We start from the raw sequence: 16,578 nt of genomic DNA, 5'->3' as shown, positions 1-16,578 counted from the left end.
ATCATGGCCTCAAAAATATTTAAATCAAAAAAATAAATTTAAAAAAGCTATGAGAATGAAGATCTACAATCTACAAACACCATGGGTGTCATGTATATAACTTTTTCTCCAGGACTCTGCTAACATGACAAGTACTCCACTTAATCAACAGGCAGTATTGAATAATCAATAATGAATAGGCTCTGAGGCAGGCAGTCCTGAATTTCAGTAACACATGCCTATTCGAAAACTAGCTATATGACTATAAGCAAGTTACTTAACTACGCTGATCCTTTGTTCCTTTTTTGTGGAGTGGGGGTGATTTCACATTATTGGGAGGATTAAAAATAATATTTTAAAGTAGCATTTACAACATTTTCACGTGTTGGGTACTAAAAATGATAGTTATTGTTTCCTAACAATTATCCTCAATAAAAACAAGGAGTTAAAAAACTGTAACTGAAAACAAACAAACAAACAAAAAAATGTAACTGTGGTGACCAAATAAGGCTTCAAAGAGATATGTTTGAGCTAAACCTTGAAGAAGGAATAGGATATTAATACATACTCAGAAAAGTCTATACACAACTGATTAAACAGTAATTTGATCCAGTCAGTGCACTGGATCAAAAGGAGGAATCTAGGTGGGAAGGAAGTTAGAATAAATTCCCCCCCTTCTTCTTTTAATCTTAGAAATTCTTCGCTGTCAAATACGGGATGAAAACTGAGCAAAACAGACTTACAGCAAGACTTACGTTAGAACATCATTACTTCCTCAACATCTCTAAGAAAATAATTCTCTCCCTGTAAAAGTTGTTATTTCTTCTACTACCCATCTAAAACAAAACAAATAATAACCACAAAAATATTCAAGAGTCTCTTTCAAAGGGCTTAAATATAATAAATATAAAGGATTACTTAAATATTCTTGAGTTTACTGCTTCAATATATTCTTTATTAGCCCTTTAAAAGTTTCCTAGGTCCCACAAAATAAAATTGAAGCCAACTATGTTTATCCCTCAAAAGGCCATTGCCCATGGCAAAATTAGCATTTGGCTATACTTGCTACAAATATCTATTTCAAAGAATTCTTCCCACAGAAATGAGCCAATGGTCTAATAAAACATTCCTGCCAAAGGGGGAAAAAACTCTCCTGTAAGGAACAGCAATACTAAAGATGTTGAATTAGGCTGGAGGTTTTCACTAAAAAAGTGTTTGGTAAAGGTCTACCTCCTTTAGCTGCTCAATGATTGCTATGTTCGACAGTTACGTACAAATATGCTGAGTTACACTTGAGATTTTCAATTTCAATGCAAAAGTCCTTCAGGATCATACAGGTTGTACGGAAAAAAGAATACTGAAACAGGAATCAGGAAATGTGGATTCTAGCCCCACCTCTGCCAGTAGTTAGACGAAAACTATGTGGGTCTGTATTTCCATCTGTAAACTAAGAAGCCTAGACTAGCAGATCTGCAAAATCCCTTTCAGCTTTGTTCTAGGCATTGTGTTGCATTTCAAAACTAAAGAGTAAGCTAGCACCATCTAGTGGAATCCAAAGAATTCACTAAGTATATAATGAAAAACATTTCTACAAGCAAAATATCTACAGCTTTATCTTATTTTACTTCATTATTTTTTCTAATGTTCCAATGACAACATTTGGCAGCAAGAATTAATCCAGGCACATTTCCCCTATGAGCCATGACATAGTAATCAAGCCTATGTGAAAATGTTGAATTATTCAATATCTTTCTTACTTAGAATACTAGTTTCACTTTTCCACAAAGCAGTATTATCTGAAAATAAAGCAGTAGAAAAAAAATCTCCTAGTATCTCTAACTATTTACAATAATATTTTCTAGGGCTGTATTACCTGAAATTTATAAATTAATGATTTATAAATTGCTGGCATTAAAGACATTAACATCATACTTATTTTCATTTTTACCCAATAGTCAATAAAGGAAACATGGCAATTTACTCTTTTCCTCTTTCTCTCTACAACTATCAGTAGGATAATCTCAGTGAAAGTCAGGATAGTCGTTTATTTTGTTTATTGCTGCATCCTCAGCAATATTCCAGTGCTGTGTTCTAGTGCCTGGAAAAGTGCTTCCACATAGTAGATGCTCAATAAGTTGTTTCATTAATAAATTTATTAATGAATAAACCTTAAAATCATTATATATTTTTCAGCATAAAGACTTTGTAATATGGTGTAACAAAACAGTAATAATCTTAAATATTAAATACGTATTTATGAGAGAGGCAATAGAATGAATCGATTAAAAAATTTGGTACCAGGACAGACTGCTGAGTTTCAAATACTGGCTCTATCATTAACTAACGGTGTGATTTTAGACAACTTACTTAAACTTTCTATGTTTCAGCTTTCTTATCTGGAAAAAAAAAAGATTAAAAACACTTATGTGAAAATCAAATGAGTTAATATGTATAAAGCACATGAAATGCCTGGTGGTAAAAAAAAAGTTATCTATTACTATATTTATTATACTTAAGTTGTATTTTTTCTAGAAACACTTTGGTCATGCAGCATGGATTTTAAAATTTAGTTTAGTTTTAAAATGTTTCTGCTAAAAAGTCAATAAAATTCAACATATTTGGGGAGGAAAAAAGAAAACTAGATTATATCTTATGAATCACCTATTTTTCATTTGCTTTGACTATTCATTAAAAAACTAAATCAAAAATACTAACTCAAAATATGAAATATTCCTCATAGACAAAGTTTATAAATTTTAATGAGCACTGTGGCAACATTCATTTAAGAAAAGTTTTCTCCACATTACTTATAAGAAAAAAATGTCTTACCAATTTTGCCTGAAATTTACTCATGGGAAATTTCAGGCAAAAGAAAGCAAGAAATATAATGAAGATAACAAACCCTAAAATTTAAACTGAAATCCACCCAAATTAAAGTGAGTTATAAAAGATAAAGATTTGTGTAACTTCAGGGAAAAAAACATTAAAAATTTAAAATTAAAAATTATAATAAAATCTCTTTTCCAATTAAAATAAATCCATCTTTAAAATCATCAACCTGAAGTGAATTTAAAGAGCTTAAAGTAATTATCTTGTGTGTTCAAAACATGCAAGAACATGCCAGGTCAAGTAAAAATACTCTATAGTCAAAAACTTGCTGCCAAAATAGAACCAATTATAGAAAATAATATAAAAACGTACAAAGTATTCTTTATATGACTACAAAATTTATATGACCATATATGCAAAACATAATAGTTTATTTTTTGCTACATTTGACCAGAAAATAATCTGTACCTCAATATGTAATACATCTTAAGGATATCATTTTTAATTATATTTTAAATTAATATTTCAGTTATGATTAATAATAATAATTAAGACCATTTCTTTCTATAGTCACAGCACACAATATGTTTAAACATTAAAGAACTAACTTTGTAACTTTCAATTTAAAGAACTAAATTTTAAACTATTACTTTAAAAGAGTATATTTCACATTGTGTTTCTATTTCTACAATTAACCAGTTTAATTAGAATGGAAAACATTCAGCATAAATTATTTCAAATAAAGTGCCTTAAAGAGAGTGATAGAGTTGCTATTTTCAGTCACTAAATGCAAAGAAAGTAAAAAATGTACACTAATGTTTTCTAATAAAAAGAGTAATTAGAGTTAACATTGCGAATTAACTACTGCAATAATATAGCTTAGTTAGAATTAGGAACAAATTAAACTCGAAACTACAAATGTAGAATATTTGGTATTGCTTCCAATTTTATTTCACCTCCTTAAGAATTATTATAGCATGGAATAGTGACTTATTAACTTATAAACACAAATCTATCTTTGTGCCCCTTCATAAGAGTTCTTAGCATCAATATATCATTGAAAGACAAAATCTATGCTTTTCACTTAACTCAACCAAAATCTCTGTAAGCCGTTCTTGAAGATGAAAAACAGACTCCAACTGGTCTTCAAAAAATCTACTTTCCCATGTATACTCTTCTCACACTCAATAAATACAGTGTTTTCATTGTACCCAACAGACAGCAAAGATGTCTTTTACCTTGTTTGCTGAAAGTGTACTACATAGAGATACCTCAGGTACATCAATTAATAACATGGCAGTTTTCACATAAGTCTTGCAGATATCCTATCCCAGGAAATCCACTGACTACAAAAAATCCCATACAGCACTGTTGGCAATGAAAATGAAGTGAATGGCAGTTCAAGCATTTCTTCTTACAAACAGCCTTTTTCTTTTTTTTTCAAGCTTGTTTCAGTGAGTACCAATAAAGTAACATACATTATCAGTGCACTTGCCTTTATTCCAACAACAACAAAATTATTTCTGTATGTATTTTAAATTAAAATTTTACAATCAATAATTTGTTTCAAAAGTATCAGTATTTCCATATGGGAGAAGTCATGAGTGGTCCCAAAGCAGCAGAGACACATAGACAAATAAACATATTAAAGAACATTATACATTACATTTTAGAAATTATGCCTTGAAATGTTTGCAAAACAAAAGCTTGCTTTGTGAAAACCACGATATTTTCCCCAAATTAAAAAACAAAAAATGGGGACTTCCCTGGTGGTGCAGTGGTTAAGAATCCACCTGCCAGTGCAGGGGACACGGGTTCGAGTACTGGTCCAGGAAGATCCCACATGCCGCAGAGCAACTAAGCCTGTGCACCACAACTACTGAGCCTGTGCTCTAGAGCCTGCAAGACACAACTACTGAGCCCGCGTGCCACAGTTACTGAAGCCCGCGTGCCTAGAGCCCATGCTCCACAACAAGAGAAGCCACCAGAAAGAGAAACCCGTGCACCTGCAACAAAGAGTAGCCCCCACTCACCGCAACTAGAGAAAGCCCGCGCACAGCAACGAAGACCCAACACAGCCATAAATAAATAATTTATATTTTTAAAAAAGGGAGTTGATGGTGACTGATTAGATCCAATTCTCCCCAAACCTCCTCCAAAAATTCATAAAGTGTAACAAAGAAATCAAAATACCCATAACCTATCCTTCCATTGCAAATGGGAGATAAAGAAATCACAAGCTAAATTTCTTTCTAAGTGGGGTATTAAGTATCCAGGATCAACACAATCCAGGCTGAATCGACACTCGTACAGAGGAAATCCTATGGATATTGAATGGATAAGTAAAAACTGGAGGTGCCCCAGGGGTGGAAGAACCCATTTATTACCAACAAGGCCTCCCTCCAGAAAAAGAGAGCATCATCCTGAGTGGGATGATAGTACTGAGACCAAGTATATGAATTAAATTAACAAATGCAAATGGCCATGGTCTATATGAGAGAAAAACATTTAAGCTTGGATCAAAAAATAAAACCCAAATCCATGCTGTATACAAGTACATACCTAAAACAAAGTGATTCCGAAATGTTAAAAAGATTTTTTAGATTAGGCAAATACAAACAAAATGAAACCATGTAAGACAAGGTAGAATTCAGTCACAAAAGCATTAAAGAGACAAAGAATGGAACTTAAAATTTTCAAGGCTAAAATTCACAATAAAGATAACACAGTTAAGAATATCTGTATAACAGCATGGAGCAACATTCATAACGCAGAAACAAAAGGATGTACACAAAGAAATCAGCTGATTAAGAACAGATACACAGCTCGGTGCTTTGTGACAACCTAGAGGGGTGGGATAGGGAGGGTGGGAGGGAGGGAGACACAAAAAGGGAAGAGATATGGGAACATATGTATATGTATAACTGATTCACTTTGTTATAAAGCAGAAACTAACACACCATTGTAAAGCAATTATACTCCAATAAAGATGTTAAAAAAAAAAAGAACAGATACATTCAATCTAGCTCAACTCCTTCAGTCCAAGGTAAATCAAGTACACATTTAAGACCTAAAATAAAAGATCACTAATGTAGATCTTAAAGATGAAAATATATACTTTATATTCTAACAGAAAACAACAACCTTTTTTCAAGTGCACATGAAACATTCCTGAAAATTAACAATGTATTAGAAAACTACAAGTTTCAAAAAGCAGATATGGCACAAAAATAATTCTCTGACTATAATGCAATAAAACTAGAAAAAATAGCAACAAAAATGGCCTTTCCATATGCAAATTTAAAATTTTAGGTAAAAGATAAAATACATCATATAATTGTAGAACAGACAAAAATACCTATACCTTATTCAGAAGTTACAGAATAAGCAGTGCTCGGAGTAAAATTTATAGACAAGTACTTATGTCAACAAGAGTGAAAAATGATAAATAATTAAATTAAAATTTTAACTTAAAAATAGAAAAGAACAACATAATAAACAGAAGAAACGCAAAAAAAGAAAAAAACAAAAAACTCTGCCATTAACATGTATTAATGGTAGGAGTGCAAAGTGGTATAACCCATATAAAGTGTGTCGGGCACTATCTTCCTAGATTAAAGATGTCCTTTGCCCCCCCTAATATATATATATATATATATATATATATATATATATATATATATATATGGAAACTAAACTAAAGATATATCTGATGAAGTATGAAATGACATAGGTATCGGGTTAGTCATGATGGCAGTGTGGAAGATTGTAAACCATCCGTTGTCCATCAACCAGGGACCAGTGGAATAAACTCTAGTGCATACACACAACTGAATACTATCAAGCCATAGAAAAAGAATGCTATGAACTCCATATAGGTTGTAAAATGAAAAAGAGCAAGATAAAGAACAGTACTTAAAATATTCTATATTTTGTGAAAGAATTAGCATATATACATATATTTCTTAGATATATGTATATGTATATATATTTACAAACACACATATATCACATATGTGATACACATGTATTATTATACACATATATAAATAAATATCTGTATATAAAAGTAGATCAGATAACAATGAAATGAAAAAGGATGAAAGCACAATCTCTTTGAGTCTTCTTAAATGTAGTCTGTAGAAACATATATCTGTCTTACATCTCAAAAATAAAATTGAATCAAAGGGAAAAGTGAACTAATTATATTTCAAATTCATAACATAATCACAAAGATAAAATACTTCAAGTGAGCACATCACTTTGGGGGACAAAGTGTAAGGGCCAAAAGAAATGCAAAAAAAAAATCTCAAAATTAATTTAGAAGTTTTCTTCTAAATACTTATAAAATGCTTCCAATACTGGCATTGTTGTTTTGAAACTATTTTATGGCTATTATAATCCATAGAAAATAGTTATGTTAGTGTTGGTATCAACCAAGGACTACAGTGGAAGAGAAAGTAACACAACTATAAAGTTCAGAAAGTAAATTTGGAGATATCAATATTTGATATCTTCAATCAAATTCACAGGACTGGACAATTTGAGTATCAAGCAGTATAATAAGAAAAGAGACTGAAATATTCTATATTATAAAATTCTATGAGTTCATAAGACCACTAAGAAAGAGAGAATAGCAGGGAGAGAGAGAAAAGTGCAAAAGCAAAACAAAATAAATGAAACAAAGAAAATTCATTTGACACCACTGAAAGAAATGACCTTACTGTAAAAGTCTATCAATATAAAGGTAGGCATTTATTCCTGTCTTTCCTCTACGAATGATTCCAAGGTAACCAAATAGTTATTAAATAAATGATTCCAGTTTTTAAAATGTGGAAGGAATGTTCAAATTAGAAAACTCATTTTTTGTATCCCCCACTGCATTAATTGATTCAGGCCACATTAATCAATGGATGAAAGCATTAGATAAAAGGTTCGTGGGAAACTTTACAATGGAACGTTTAGGCTATCACTCACATACCTAACATGCAACCGTAGCATCATTAAAAGCAAATAATCACTGTATGACTCCTGACGTAAGGCAATACGAAGCACAGAGCAACCCCTCTGAAAAATTCCTGCCAAAAAAGACTAAATTTTAATTAACTCAAGCCTGTTGCACTAGCTTTCATTTACAGGACATGAAATATTTATAGGCAGAGTGAAACAATTTTAATATACTAAAAGGAAGTAAATGGACAAACCCAAAATGTGGGACACTGTATAGGACAATTAACATAGGTTTTGCAACAAATCAATGGCATGGAGGAAAAAAGTGGAAGGACTACTACAGATTAGATAGGACTTCAGACACCTGTGTAAATGTAATATGTGGTCATTGTTTGTGTTATGATTCAAACAAACCCTGATAGTTTTAAGAAAATAAGGAAATTTGGATTATAGATTATCAGTTGATAGAAGGAATCAGTCTTAATTTTATTAGGCAACACAATGCATTGTAGTTAAGTAAGAAAGGACCATATTATTAAAAACCATCTCCTGAGGTATGAAAGGATGAAACTTTATGATTTGGGGATTCGTTTTAAAAAAGAAAAAATACAATAAAAAACAAAACAGTAATGATGGACCAAATGTTGACTATAGTATATGGAATCTCCATGTATTCATTTTGTAAATGTTTGAAATGTTCAACAATAAAAAAATGAAAGAAAAAACAAAATATTATATAGGCAAACAAATTAAATTAATATCCAGAAGGCCTAGGTAGAACCAGGCCTAAACACAGAAAGCAGGCTTACTTCTACTCCTCCACCTGCTCCCATCCCATTTCGTGATATTTCAGTCCAGATCACATTTCCTAACCACCATAGGATGGAGAAGGTGGAAAGAATGTACATTCTGGCGGTCCAATAATTTAAGCCATTAGTAGTATACCAGAGTAATGTTTTTATCTAGTTCATTATTTTCTGCCAGTCCTTGATTATTGATTAACCATCATTTAAGCCCTTATCAAGTCCCTTGAGAATCTCACAGTTAAATTTACAAAAACCAAACAAACAGAATTTTAAGCCAGGTATTAAAAAACATGAGATTTTTATTTTGGACTTACCACACTGGAAATGTATAGAAGTGAGTTGAAGCTGAATTTCAGTGGGCAGAAGAGGGAAGTTGGGTAGTAAGAAGTGAGAGCAAGAACAGAACACTCTTTCACAAGATTTGACAACAAGAGGAAGAGAGATGAGGCAATGGACGGCAATAGGAAGAATCTGACATGAGAAAGGTGATAAATGATGGAGGAAGGTACCAGAGGAGAATGACAGGTATATTTACGTAAAACAGAAGGGCTGGTCTTAAATAAGAAAAGACATTTTCATCACTGAATTTTATGGATTACAAAGAATAAGGATGGAAACGCTATTGATATATAGGTATACAGACAGACAGATGGAGGGACAAAGATGATTAGGGAGATTCAAACTGATAAACTCTTTCTTTTATGTGGTAGCCTTACCTAAAGAAGGAAAGGTTAGTACAAGTGATGTATGTAGGTAAGGAGAGTAGTGTCATACCAGGAAACAGTTATGACAGTTGCTGAGAAGTATAGAAAGCATAGGGTCCATAAAAATATGATGGCAACAAACTAGGGTATTATATTCTTCAGTAGAGTTCAGATCACTGTTGGTTATAAGAAAAGGAACAGGGAGGTGAATATACTAATTTAAGGAGCTACTAACAACCACCCATTTGCCAGTGGTGGGAGCATATTCCTTTTATATGTATTAAAACTAATTTTGTTTCCTTCATAAATCTGGATAAAAGATTAACTAAGTATGGCTTGGATAAAAATAAGCAAATTAGTGATGGTGGCCTATTCTCAAAAAAGAATAAATGAAACAAAATATAATAATGAGAAATAAATGTCAATATATATAAATTCCATTGTTCTCACCAATTCGAGTGATTTTATTATGTGAAAGTTCAAGATTTTGGATATTAGTGCAGCCATCCAAACCATGAAAAGAAGTCAGTTGATTTTTATTAAGAAGAACAACACAGAGATTTTCTAAATTTTCACAGTTGATAGACTCAATATTGTTTTCCTAAAACAAAGAACAAATGTAATTAGTTTTATTTCAATGGCTTATTAATGAAACATTTAAAGCTTGCAAAAAGAGGGAAGATGAGATATATGATCTTTAAATGAATATCTGAATCCCTATCTTTTAAGATAACTATGTAGAGTGTTATACTATCTAGATGAAAATACTAAGTAACCAAATAAATGATTTTGTATTTATTAATAATCTTTTAAAATACAGAAAACACAGAGGATCATATAACAAAATATTTCAAACTATCTAAATGAGCAAGAGTGAACATTTGGTCATAGCTGTTAAAAAACTTATTTTAAAGAAACCAAACATGGAAAAATTTGAAATCTCCCCATTTCCCTTCTTCAGTCCCTTTTGCTATCTTTCCCGCCAAAGAATACCAATACCATGAATTAGGTATATATCTCATGTATAGATTTATACTTTTATTAAACATACACATCTCTGCAATATATAATATTGGTCTCAATGTCAAGATCATATGTCATGGATGCAACAGCAATTCTCTTAAGATTTCAGAAAGCTAAATGGGCTTCTAAGAATCTTAATGGTGTAGTCCTATAACATCCTTCTCAAAAATATGAATATAGCCTTTGTCTAATGGAGTAAACTTAATAAGAAGCATAGGAAAAACAAAGTTTGAAAAGAAAATCATATTGGTAGAAGCACAGTCAGTTTGAATTGAAAATAATATAATCTAAAATAAAAATAAAACTCTAGCACACCACCCCCCCAAACTTCTACGAGAAAGAAACACTGAGAAAAATTCTCAGCTGCAAAACAGGGCACTTCTTATGGAAAAGAAAGTATGCCTTTGGGGATTCCCTGGTGGTGCAGTGGTTAAGAATCCACCTGCCAATGCAGGGGACATGGGTTTGAGCCCTGGTCTGGGAAGATCCCACATGCCACAGAGCAACTAAGCCCGTGCACCACAAGTACTGAACCTGTGCTCTAGAGCCCGCGAGCCACAACTACTGAGCCTGTATGTTGCAACTACTGAAGCCCACGCACCTAGAGTCCATGCTCCACCACAATGAGAAGCCACTGCAATGAGAAGCCCATGCACCACAATGAAGAGTAGCCCCTGCTCACCACAACTAAAGAAAGCCCACACGCAGCAACGAAGAACCAACACAGCCAAAAATAAATAAAAAAGTAAATAAATGGGAAAAAAAAAAGAAAGTATGTCTTGAGAATGGAGTTAAAAGCCGAGTGGGCAGAACCCAAAGTCACAGAGACCCATTCCCATGGAGCAGAACCAAGTCCTTATTAATAACTGATGGTAGTTTCTTAGCTATGGACCAGGGACTGCCATGAGCTTCTTGTTTTCTCCCATATTGAATGGTAACAACTCTTGCAATTAATCAAGTCCTGTCTCACCACTGTATGTGGGTGTGGGGGAGGGAGGGAAGACAACTTTTCCTTTAACTTCATAGATCTCTGAGTTGAAAGAACTTTCTCTGAGCAGATCATCTCCACTTGGATCTGATTTAGATGAGAAGATTCTGTGCTCAAGTTTGAGTCTGATGCCATGAGTTAATGAGACTTTGGGGTCTTTGGGACATGAGTCCTTTTGCATGCGGGAAGGATGTGACTCATTAGGAGCCAGGGGCCAGACTGTAGGAGATTGTTACTTTGTAAGCAATTCCAATCAGCCTCACAACCCAATATTCACACATCCACATAGTCCCCTCCCACATGAACTGAAAGCTCAGCCAATAGAACACAAGCTAGCATGATGCCAGCAGATGCTTGATAAGCACTTCATATTGAAGCTTGTCTTTTTGGAAAGCTCACCCTTTTAAGATTCCCAAGAAAGCACAGAGAGAGAGAGAGAGAAATTCCAAACTCCCAAGGCACCAGACATGTAAAAGAAGGCATTTTGGACATTCCAGCCCCAGCTGCAAATTACATAAGAGACCCAGGCAACACGGTATGAAGCAGATGAAATGACAAGATAAGTCTGGACTCAATTCACAGCCCACAGAACTGTGAGCAAATAAAGTGGTTGCTGTTTTTAATTAACTAAATAATGTGGTCATTTGTTATGCAGCAAAAAGTAACAAAACAATAACTATATCATCTGCAAATAGAGATAATTTCAAGGTCATACCATCTAATCATCTTCCCTGTATGGTTCTCACAAATTTTGGCCCTTGATATCTTTTAGACCCTGAGTTATAGGTTACTTTAGTAAATGCTTCTTCAAAATTCTCATTTCTTAAAATGTACACCTGAATTACACCTTACTCCACTTTATATTTTATTATAAAATAAATATTGAGAACATAGGACATACCTGTGCATCAATGTATTTTAACTTTTTGCAGTTACTCAGGCTGTGCAAAGAGCTTAATCCACAGCACCGAAGAGACAGAAACTGAAGATTTGTACACTCTGCCAGTGTGGAGAGACTACAACCTGGCAAATCTTGAAACGTTACTGTTGTAACCTAGAGAATTCAAGAAAATTGGAACACAAAACATTATCTAACTATAATGAACATAAAGTATACTAGCCTTGCAAAATTGTTTTAAAAACTTCATCTAAAAAAAAGTAATGCTATATATTGAAACCTACACTTATTAACAACTCAATTTCATTTAAGCTATCTGGCCTTTTTGCCAATTTTGTTCCCCTCATAGAAAGACAAAATAATGCAGTCATTCATGACCAATTCAAGTTCAATACTAATATGCATAGAAGCAATAATAATGTAATCATTTATTAGTTCACTCCCTGATTTTTCACCAAATTCATTTTCCTTGTTTTTCATGTCCCTTGGCATTATTTTCAGGATTGCACTATATAAATGTTTAAGATCTGTGTTTGACAGTATCTTAGGGATACCTGGATAGTACCAGAAGCCACAACAGGTCAGGGGATAGATTTTATATCCAACCTGCCATGCTTCAACTAGAATACCTTAGCTATCTTCCAAAAAAGAAGCAAGTTTAACTGAGAAGAGATATTATAGAACCTGTAATAAGTAGAAGCATGCAATAATAATTGAACCATGCAATAAAAACAATATTCTATTATGTCTTCTGTATTATAAAGGTATGAATCATTCCATACTACTGAATAATGTAATATACCCAGCACATATAGAATCTGCGGTATAAAAAATCATGAATAGTTCTTAACATACACTTACAACATTTCTTATTATTGAGATATTACTGTTGACTCAATACTTCCTTTTTTCCTAAGGCACTTTTCTCTTTTTAAGTCTTTCCAACTAAAGAAAATTCAATATCAAAGAATGTATTCAACTTTATGGTATGCATATTAAGGACTACACTTAGAGTTCTACAAGAATATGTCAGATAGAAATATTTTGAGATTACTGAAAAGCACTCCACTTATTAAACTCAAGAGCTCTCACCTAAGTAAAATTGGCACAGTAATAATGTAATAATATGTTGGTTCTTCACCATAATTGAGTCCGTGCACTGAAATAATTACATAAGCTAAATTGCTTTATAGTAAAAATACTTTCATACTGCCACATCACAAGTCCTAAGGCCAGGTTTCCCGTGTACTGAATAACAATTCTAAAATGATTAGCTTTATAGTATATATCATACTAGCGTATATCTTACTCAAAAGAAATTTTTTAAATGTTTTATTGAAATTGAAAGCATTATTACTTCAAAAAACCTGGAAAAAGTATAAAATTCTTAAGTGCAATAACTCCTCTTCATGTGAAATATTTCCTGTGCATTAAAGTTTTACATTTACGTATTTATGTAAGTAAATGGGAAGACCATATGTTCATGGAGATAGAAGGGATTAGTCTGCTCCTTGCTTTAAGTAGCAAAAGCAATAACTGATTATTTTTAAAACTTTGGGTGAATAAAAGTTTCTAGTTTCATAATGATTCTAGGCATTTCTCAATTACTCATAATGTAAAACAACTTTTGAAACAAATTTCTTTTTTATAGTTTTTCAGAAAGAAAAATATTAATCTACTTGTGTCAGGATAACTGCTGTGTAATGCCCACCTAATTTGTCCACAAAGAGATACTATAAATTCTGTAACTGGAAAACTGGCTCTATACTAAAAAAGTGAACACACTATTTAGAACTGAGCACTTAAAAACTGAAAACCCTATAGCTGCAGCTTTATAGTAACAAATGCTGCTCTACCTTATAATTTATATTATCCTGCCTGATTTAATAATATGCTACTTACAATCAACTACATAAGCACAATCAAGTTCTAGTTATGATGTGGCAACCTCTCTAATTTAATTACAGTACAGGAGTGACAGCTGTTCCAGTATCCTTGTTGATGGTGTCTACTTGTGAATATGAGGTATTTAATGGTACTTCCTCCTCCCTTTTATTAAACATTAAAATTTTTTCCTTATGATATAGCAATTTATTCTCTACTGCACTCTAGTTTTTTCCAAACATATGAGATCAAATAAACTTCTACATTCATCATTTTCATACATTCATGACAATAATTACATAAATAGAACCTCCTTATGCTCTAAAAATTAAGGTCAAATAGAATTAGTACTCACAGGTGCTCATTACTGCATGGTCAGCCTGATAAAACAGCAACTGGGGCATAGTGGATGGTCGCTAAATTCTTCTTAAATAACTAAACGAATAAACTGTCTTAGCCCTATGGCAAAACTAAAATATTTATAGCATTCATAGTTTCATTCCCTTACAAAGGATAATATAAAAATATTTGGAAGATTAATATTTTTGGTCTCTCATGACTTGAAAATGAACTACTCCATCTATAGAAAACCTATGACTCATTCATTATATTTTGATAAAAGATCACAAATCAGTTTTCCACTTAATCGTCTATATTCCCCCAAATCCTTGACAGTTTTGGTAAATAAAATGACCTAAAATAGCTACAGATTTTTTATAGAGTTCACTTTCAGTTACTCTTGAGTCCAACTGAAGCAGTGTCAGTCATCTATGGTAAACTGTAATTACAAAAGTAACGAAAGCAATGACTGTTTTGCTTTATGTTCAGTGCCACAATCTCAAATTTATTCAACCTGGAGAAATAATATTGTTCAAAAAATCAGCGGCAAAGAGACTGAATCTGAGGTATGATTAGTGGCTTAAATGAATGAGAATATAACTTCAAGTAAATCATGTGCCATCACAACACCAGTTAATTACAATTTGCCTTGAATGAAGTGAGACATTCAGCCCCTAAAATGTTATCATCCATGGCATGTTATAAAGCCATAGCAAAAAATCCTTAAGCTAGTACCCTTTTTTTGTGGTTTCTATTTAAGGCAAGTTACAATTAGTAGCAAAATGCCCAAAATAAAAGAAAAATGAATTAGTTAAAGCATTCAACTAGGAAAAAGAAAACTATGTTAGTTGTCAATAATCACTTCCTTTCAGTCATATCCTTTTGGGATATTATTCCATATAGTAGATGATCCAGCATTTTCAATGTTAAAACGTATTTGATGAAAGAGGCTATTAAGCAGCCCTCAAAAATCCATCTGCCTTTCTCTCCAGATGTTTGAGATCCACATTTGACAGTGACTATCATATATGTTAGGAGCATAAGACTAGATTCTTCACATACGGTATTTAAAAAGTCAACAGTCCTATAAAGTAGGTATTGCTCTTCCCAGTTTATAGAAGACAAAACTGAGGCTCAGAAAGGGAAAGGTCAAGCACCTTGTACAAGGTGACACAGCCAGTAAATGGCAGAAATAAAATTAGAACCCTGATCTTATTTGGTACAGGGATTGTTAGTACTTTATTAAATTACACTCGTGATTTTTATATTAATTTCATTTTTAATCAATACAACCTAGCTAATTGTGAAGCTGATAATAATATGGAGATAAGATTAACATTCCGTTGGACTTCTTTTTCCATCCCTTTATCCATCCTCCCACTCATCCATCTCAGAGTCAAGTAATGAAAACCACTGTTTGTCTGGCAATAAATAAAGAAGCATGGACAAGAGGCAGACCTGAATCATGTCCTGAAGGCTCAAAGTGAGAGAGTAACATAAGCAAAATGAATTGATTACTGGGTGAAATTCCAGAAGAATAAATTTTTCTCTTCTAAAGGTGTACTCCAGAAGGACTTTACAAAGGTGGCAGATAATGACAAAGACGTGAAGCTAAGAGATTAGAAAATCAAAGTGAGAAAGTGAGTTCATGAGTCAGTAGCAGTGGTGAATGAAGATACCACAATAAACCACCTTGCAAACAGTCATTACGAGATGGTTTTTATAACACTTCAGCCCTTACATGGCACATTCACTTATATTTTCATGTTTATACTGTATATTTGATGCTTCAAAGAAAAATTAAATGTTTGAAATAGTTGTTTGAATAGTAGTCAAAGGATTACAGGGTCCTTTAGAACACTGCTGCTCAAATTAGTCCATGAACCAGCACCAACGACATCACCCGGGGGCACTGTAAAAATGCAGTATGCTGCAGTTGATCTCCAGACCTAAATAATCAGAATCAACATTTTAACAAATCCCCAGGTGATCTGTATACACATTACAGTTTGCAAGGTCTTGCTCTGACAAGTATAAGAAAAGGTTAATCCTCACTTTCTGTAAACTGACAAGAGTTCCATAGAAGGAACAGAGTGGGCAAAACAAGAAACACCAAGGAGAAAGAGGTTCATATGTCTTAACTTTCTCAGTTCTTCTCTCACTGGACAAAACAGAGAA

At 32.9% G+C, this 16,578-nt stretch overlaps 1 protein-coding gene across 1 annotated transcript in view; it reads right to left on the bottom strand.

Annotated features, from left to right (window-relative positions):
- Positions 1–16,578, bottom strand: part of LRRIQ1 (leucine rich repeats and IQ motif containing 1) — a 186,618-nt gene that overhangs the window by 146,979 nt on the left and 23,061 nt on the right. Inside the window, exons 10-11 of the mRNA XM_082636012.1 lie at positions 12,181–12,333; positions 9,719–9,869 (exon numbers count right to left, since the gene is read on the bottom strand). Coding sequence (XP_082492138.1) covers positions 9,719–9,869; positions 12,181–12,333 — 304 coding nt within the window. The remainder of the gene's footprint in view (positions 1–9,718; positions 9,870–12,180; positions 12,334–16,578) is intronic.

The sequence above is a fragment of the Mesoplodon mirus genome (genome assembly GCF_964341445.2).
Source record: "Mesoplodon mirus genome assembly, chromosome: 11".
Taxonomy (NCBI): Eukaryota; Metazoa; Chordata; class Mammalia; order Artiodactyla; family Ziphiidae; genus Mesoplodon; species Mesoplodon mirus.
The sequence above is the reverse complement of the archived record's forward strand: the minus strand, read 5'-3'. Positions and strand labels throughout refer to the sequence as shown.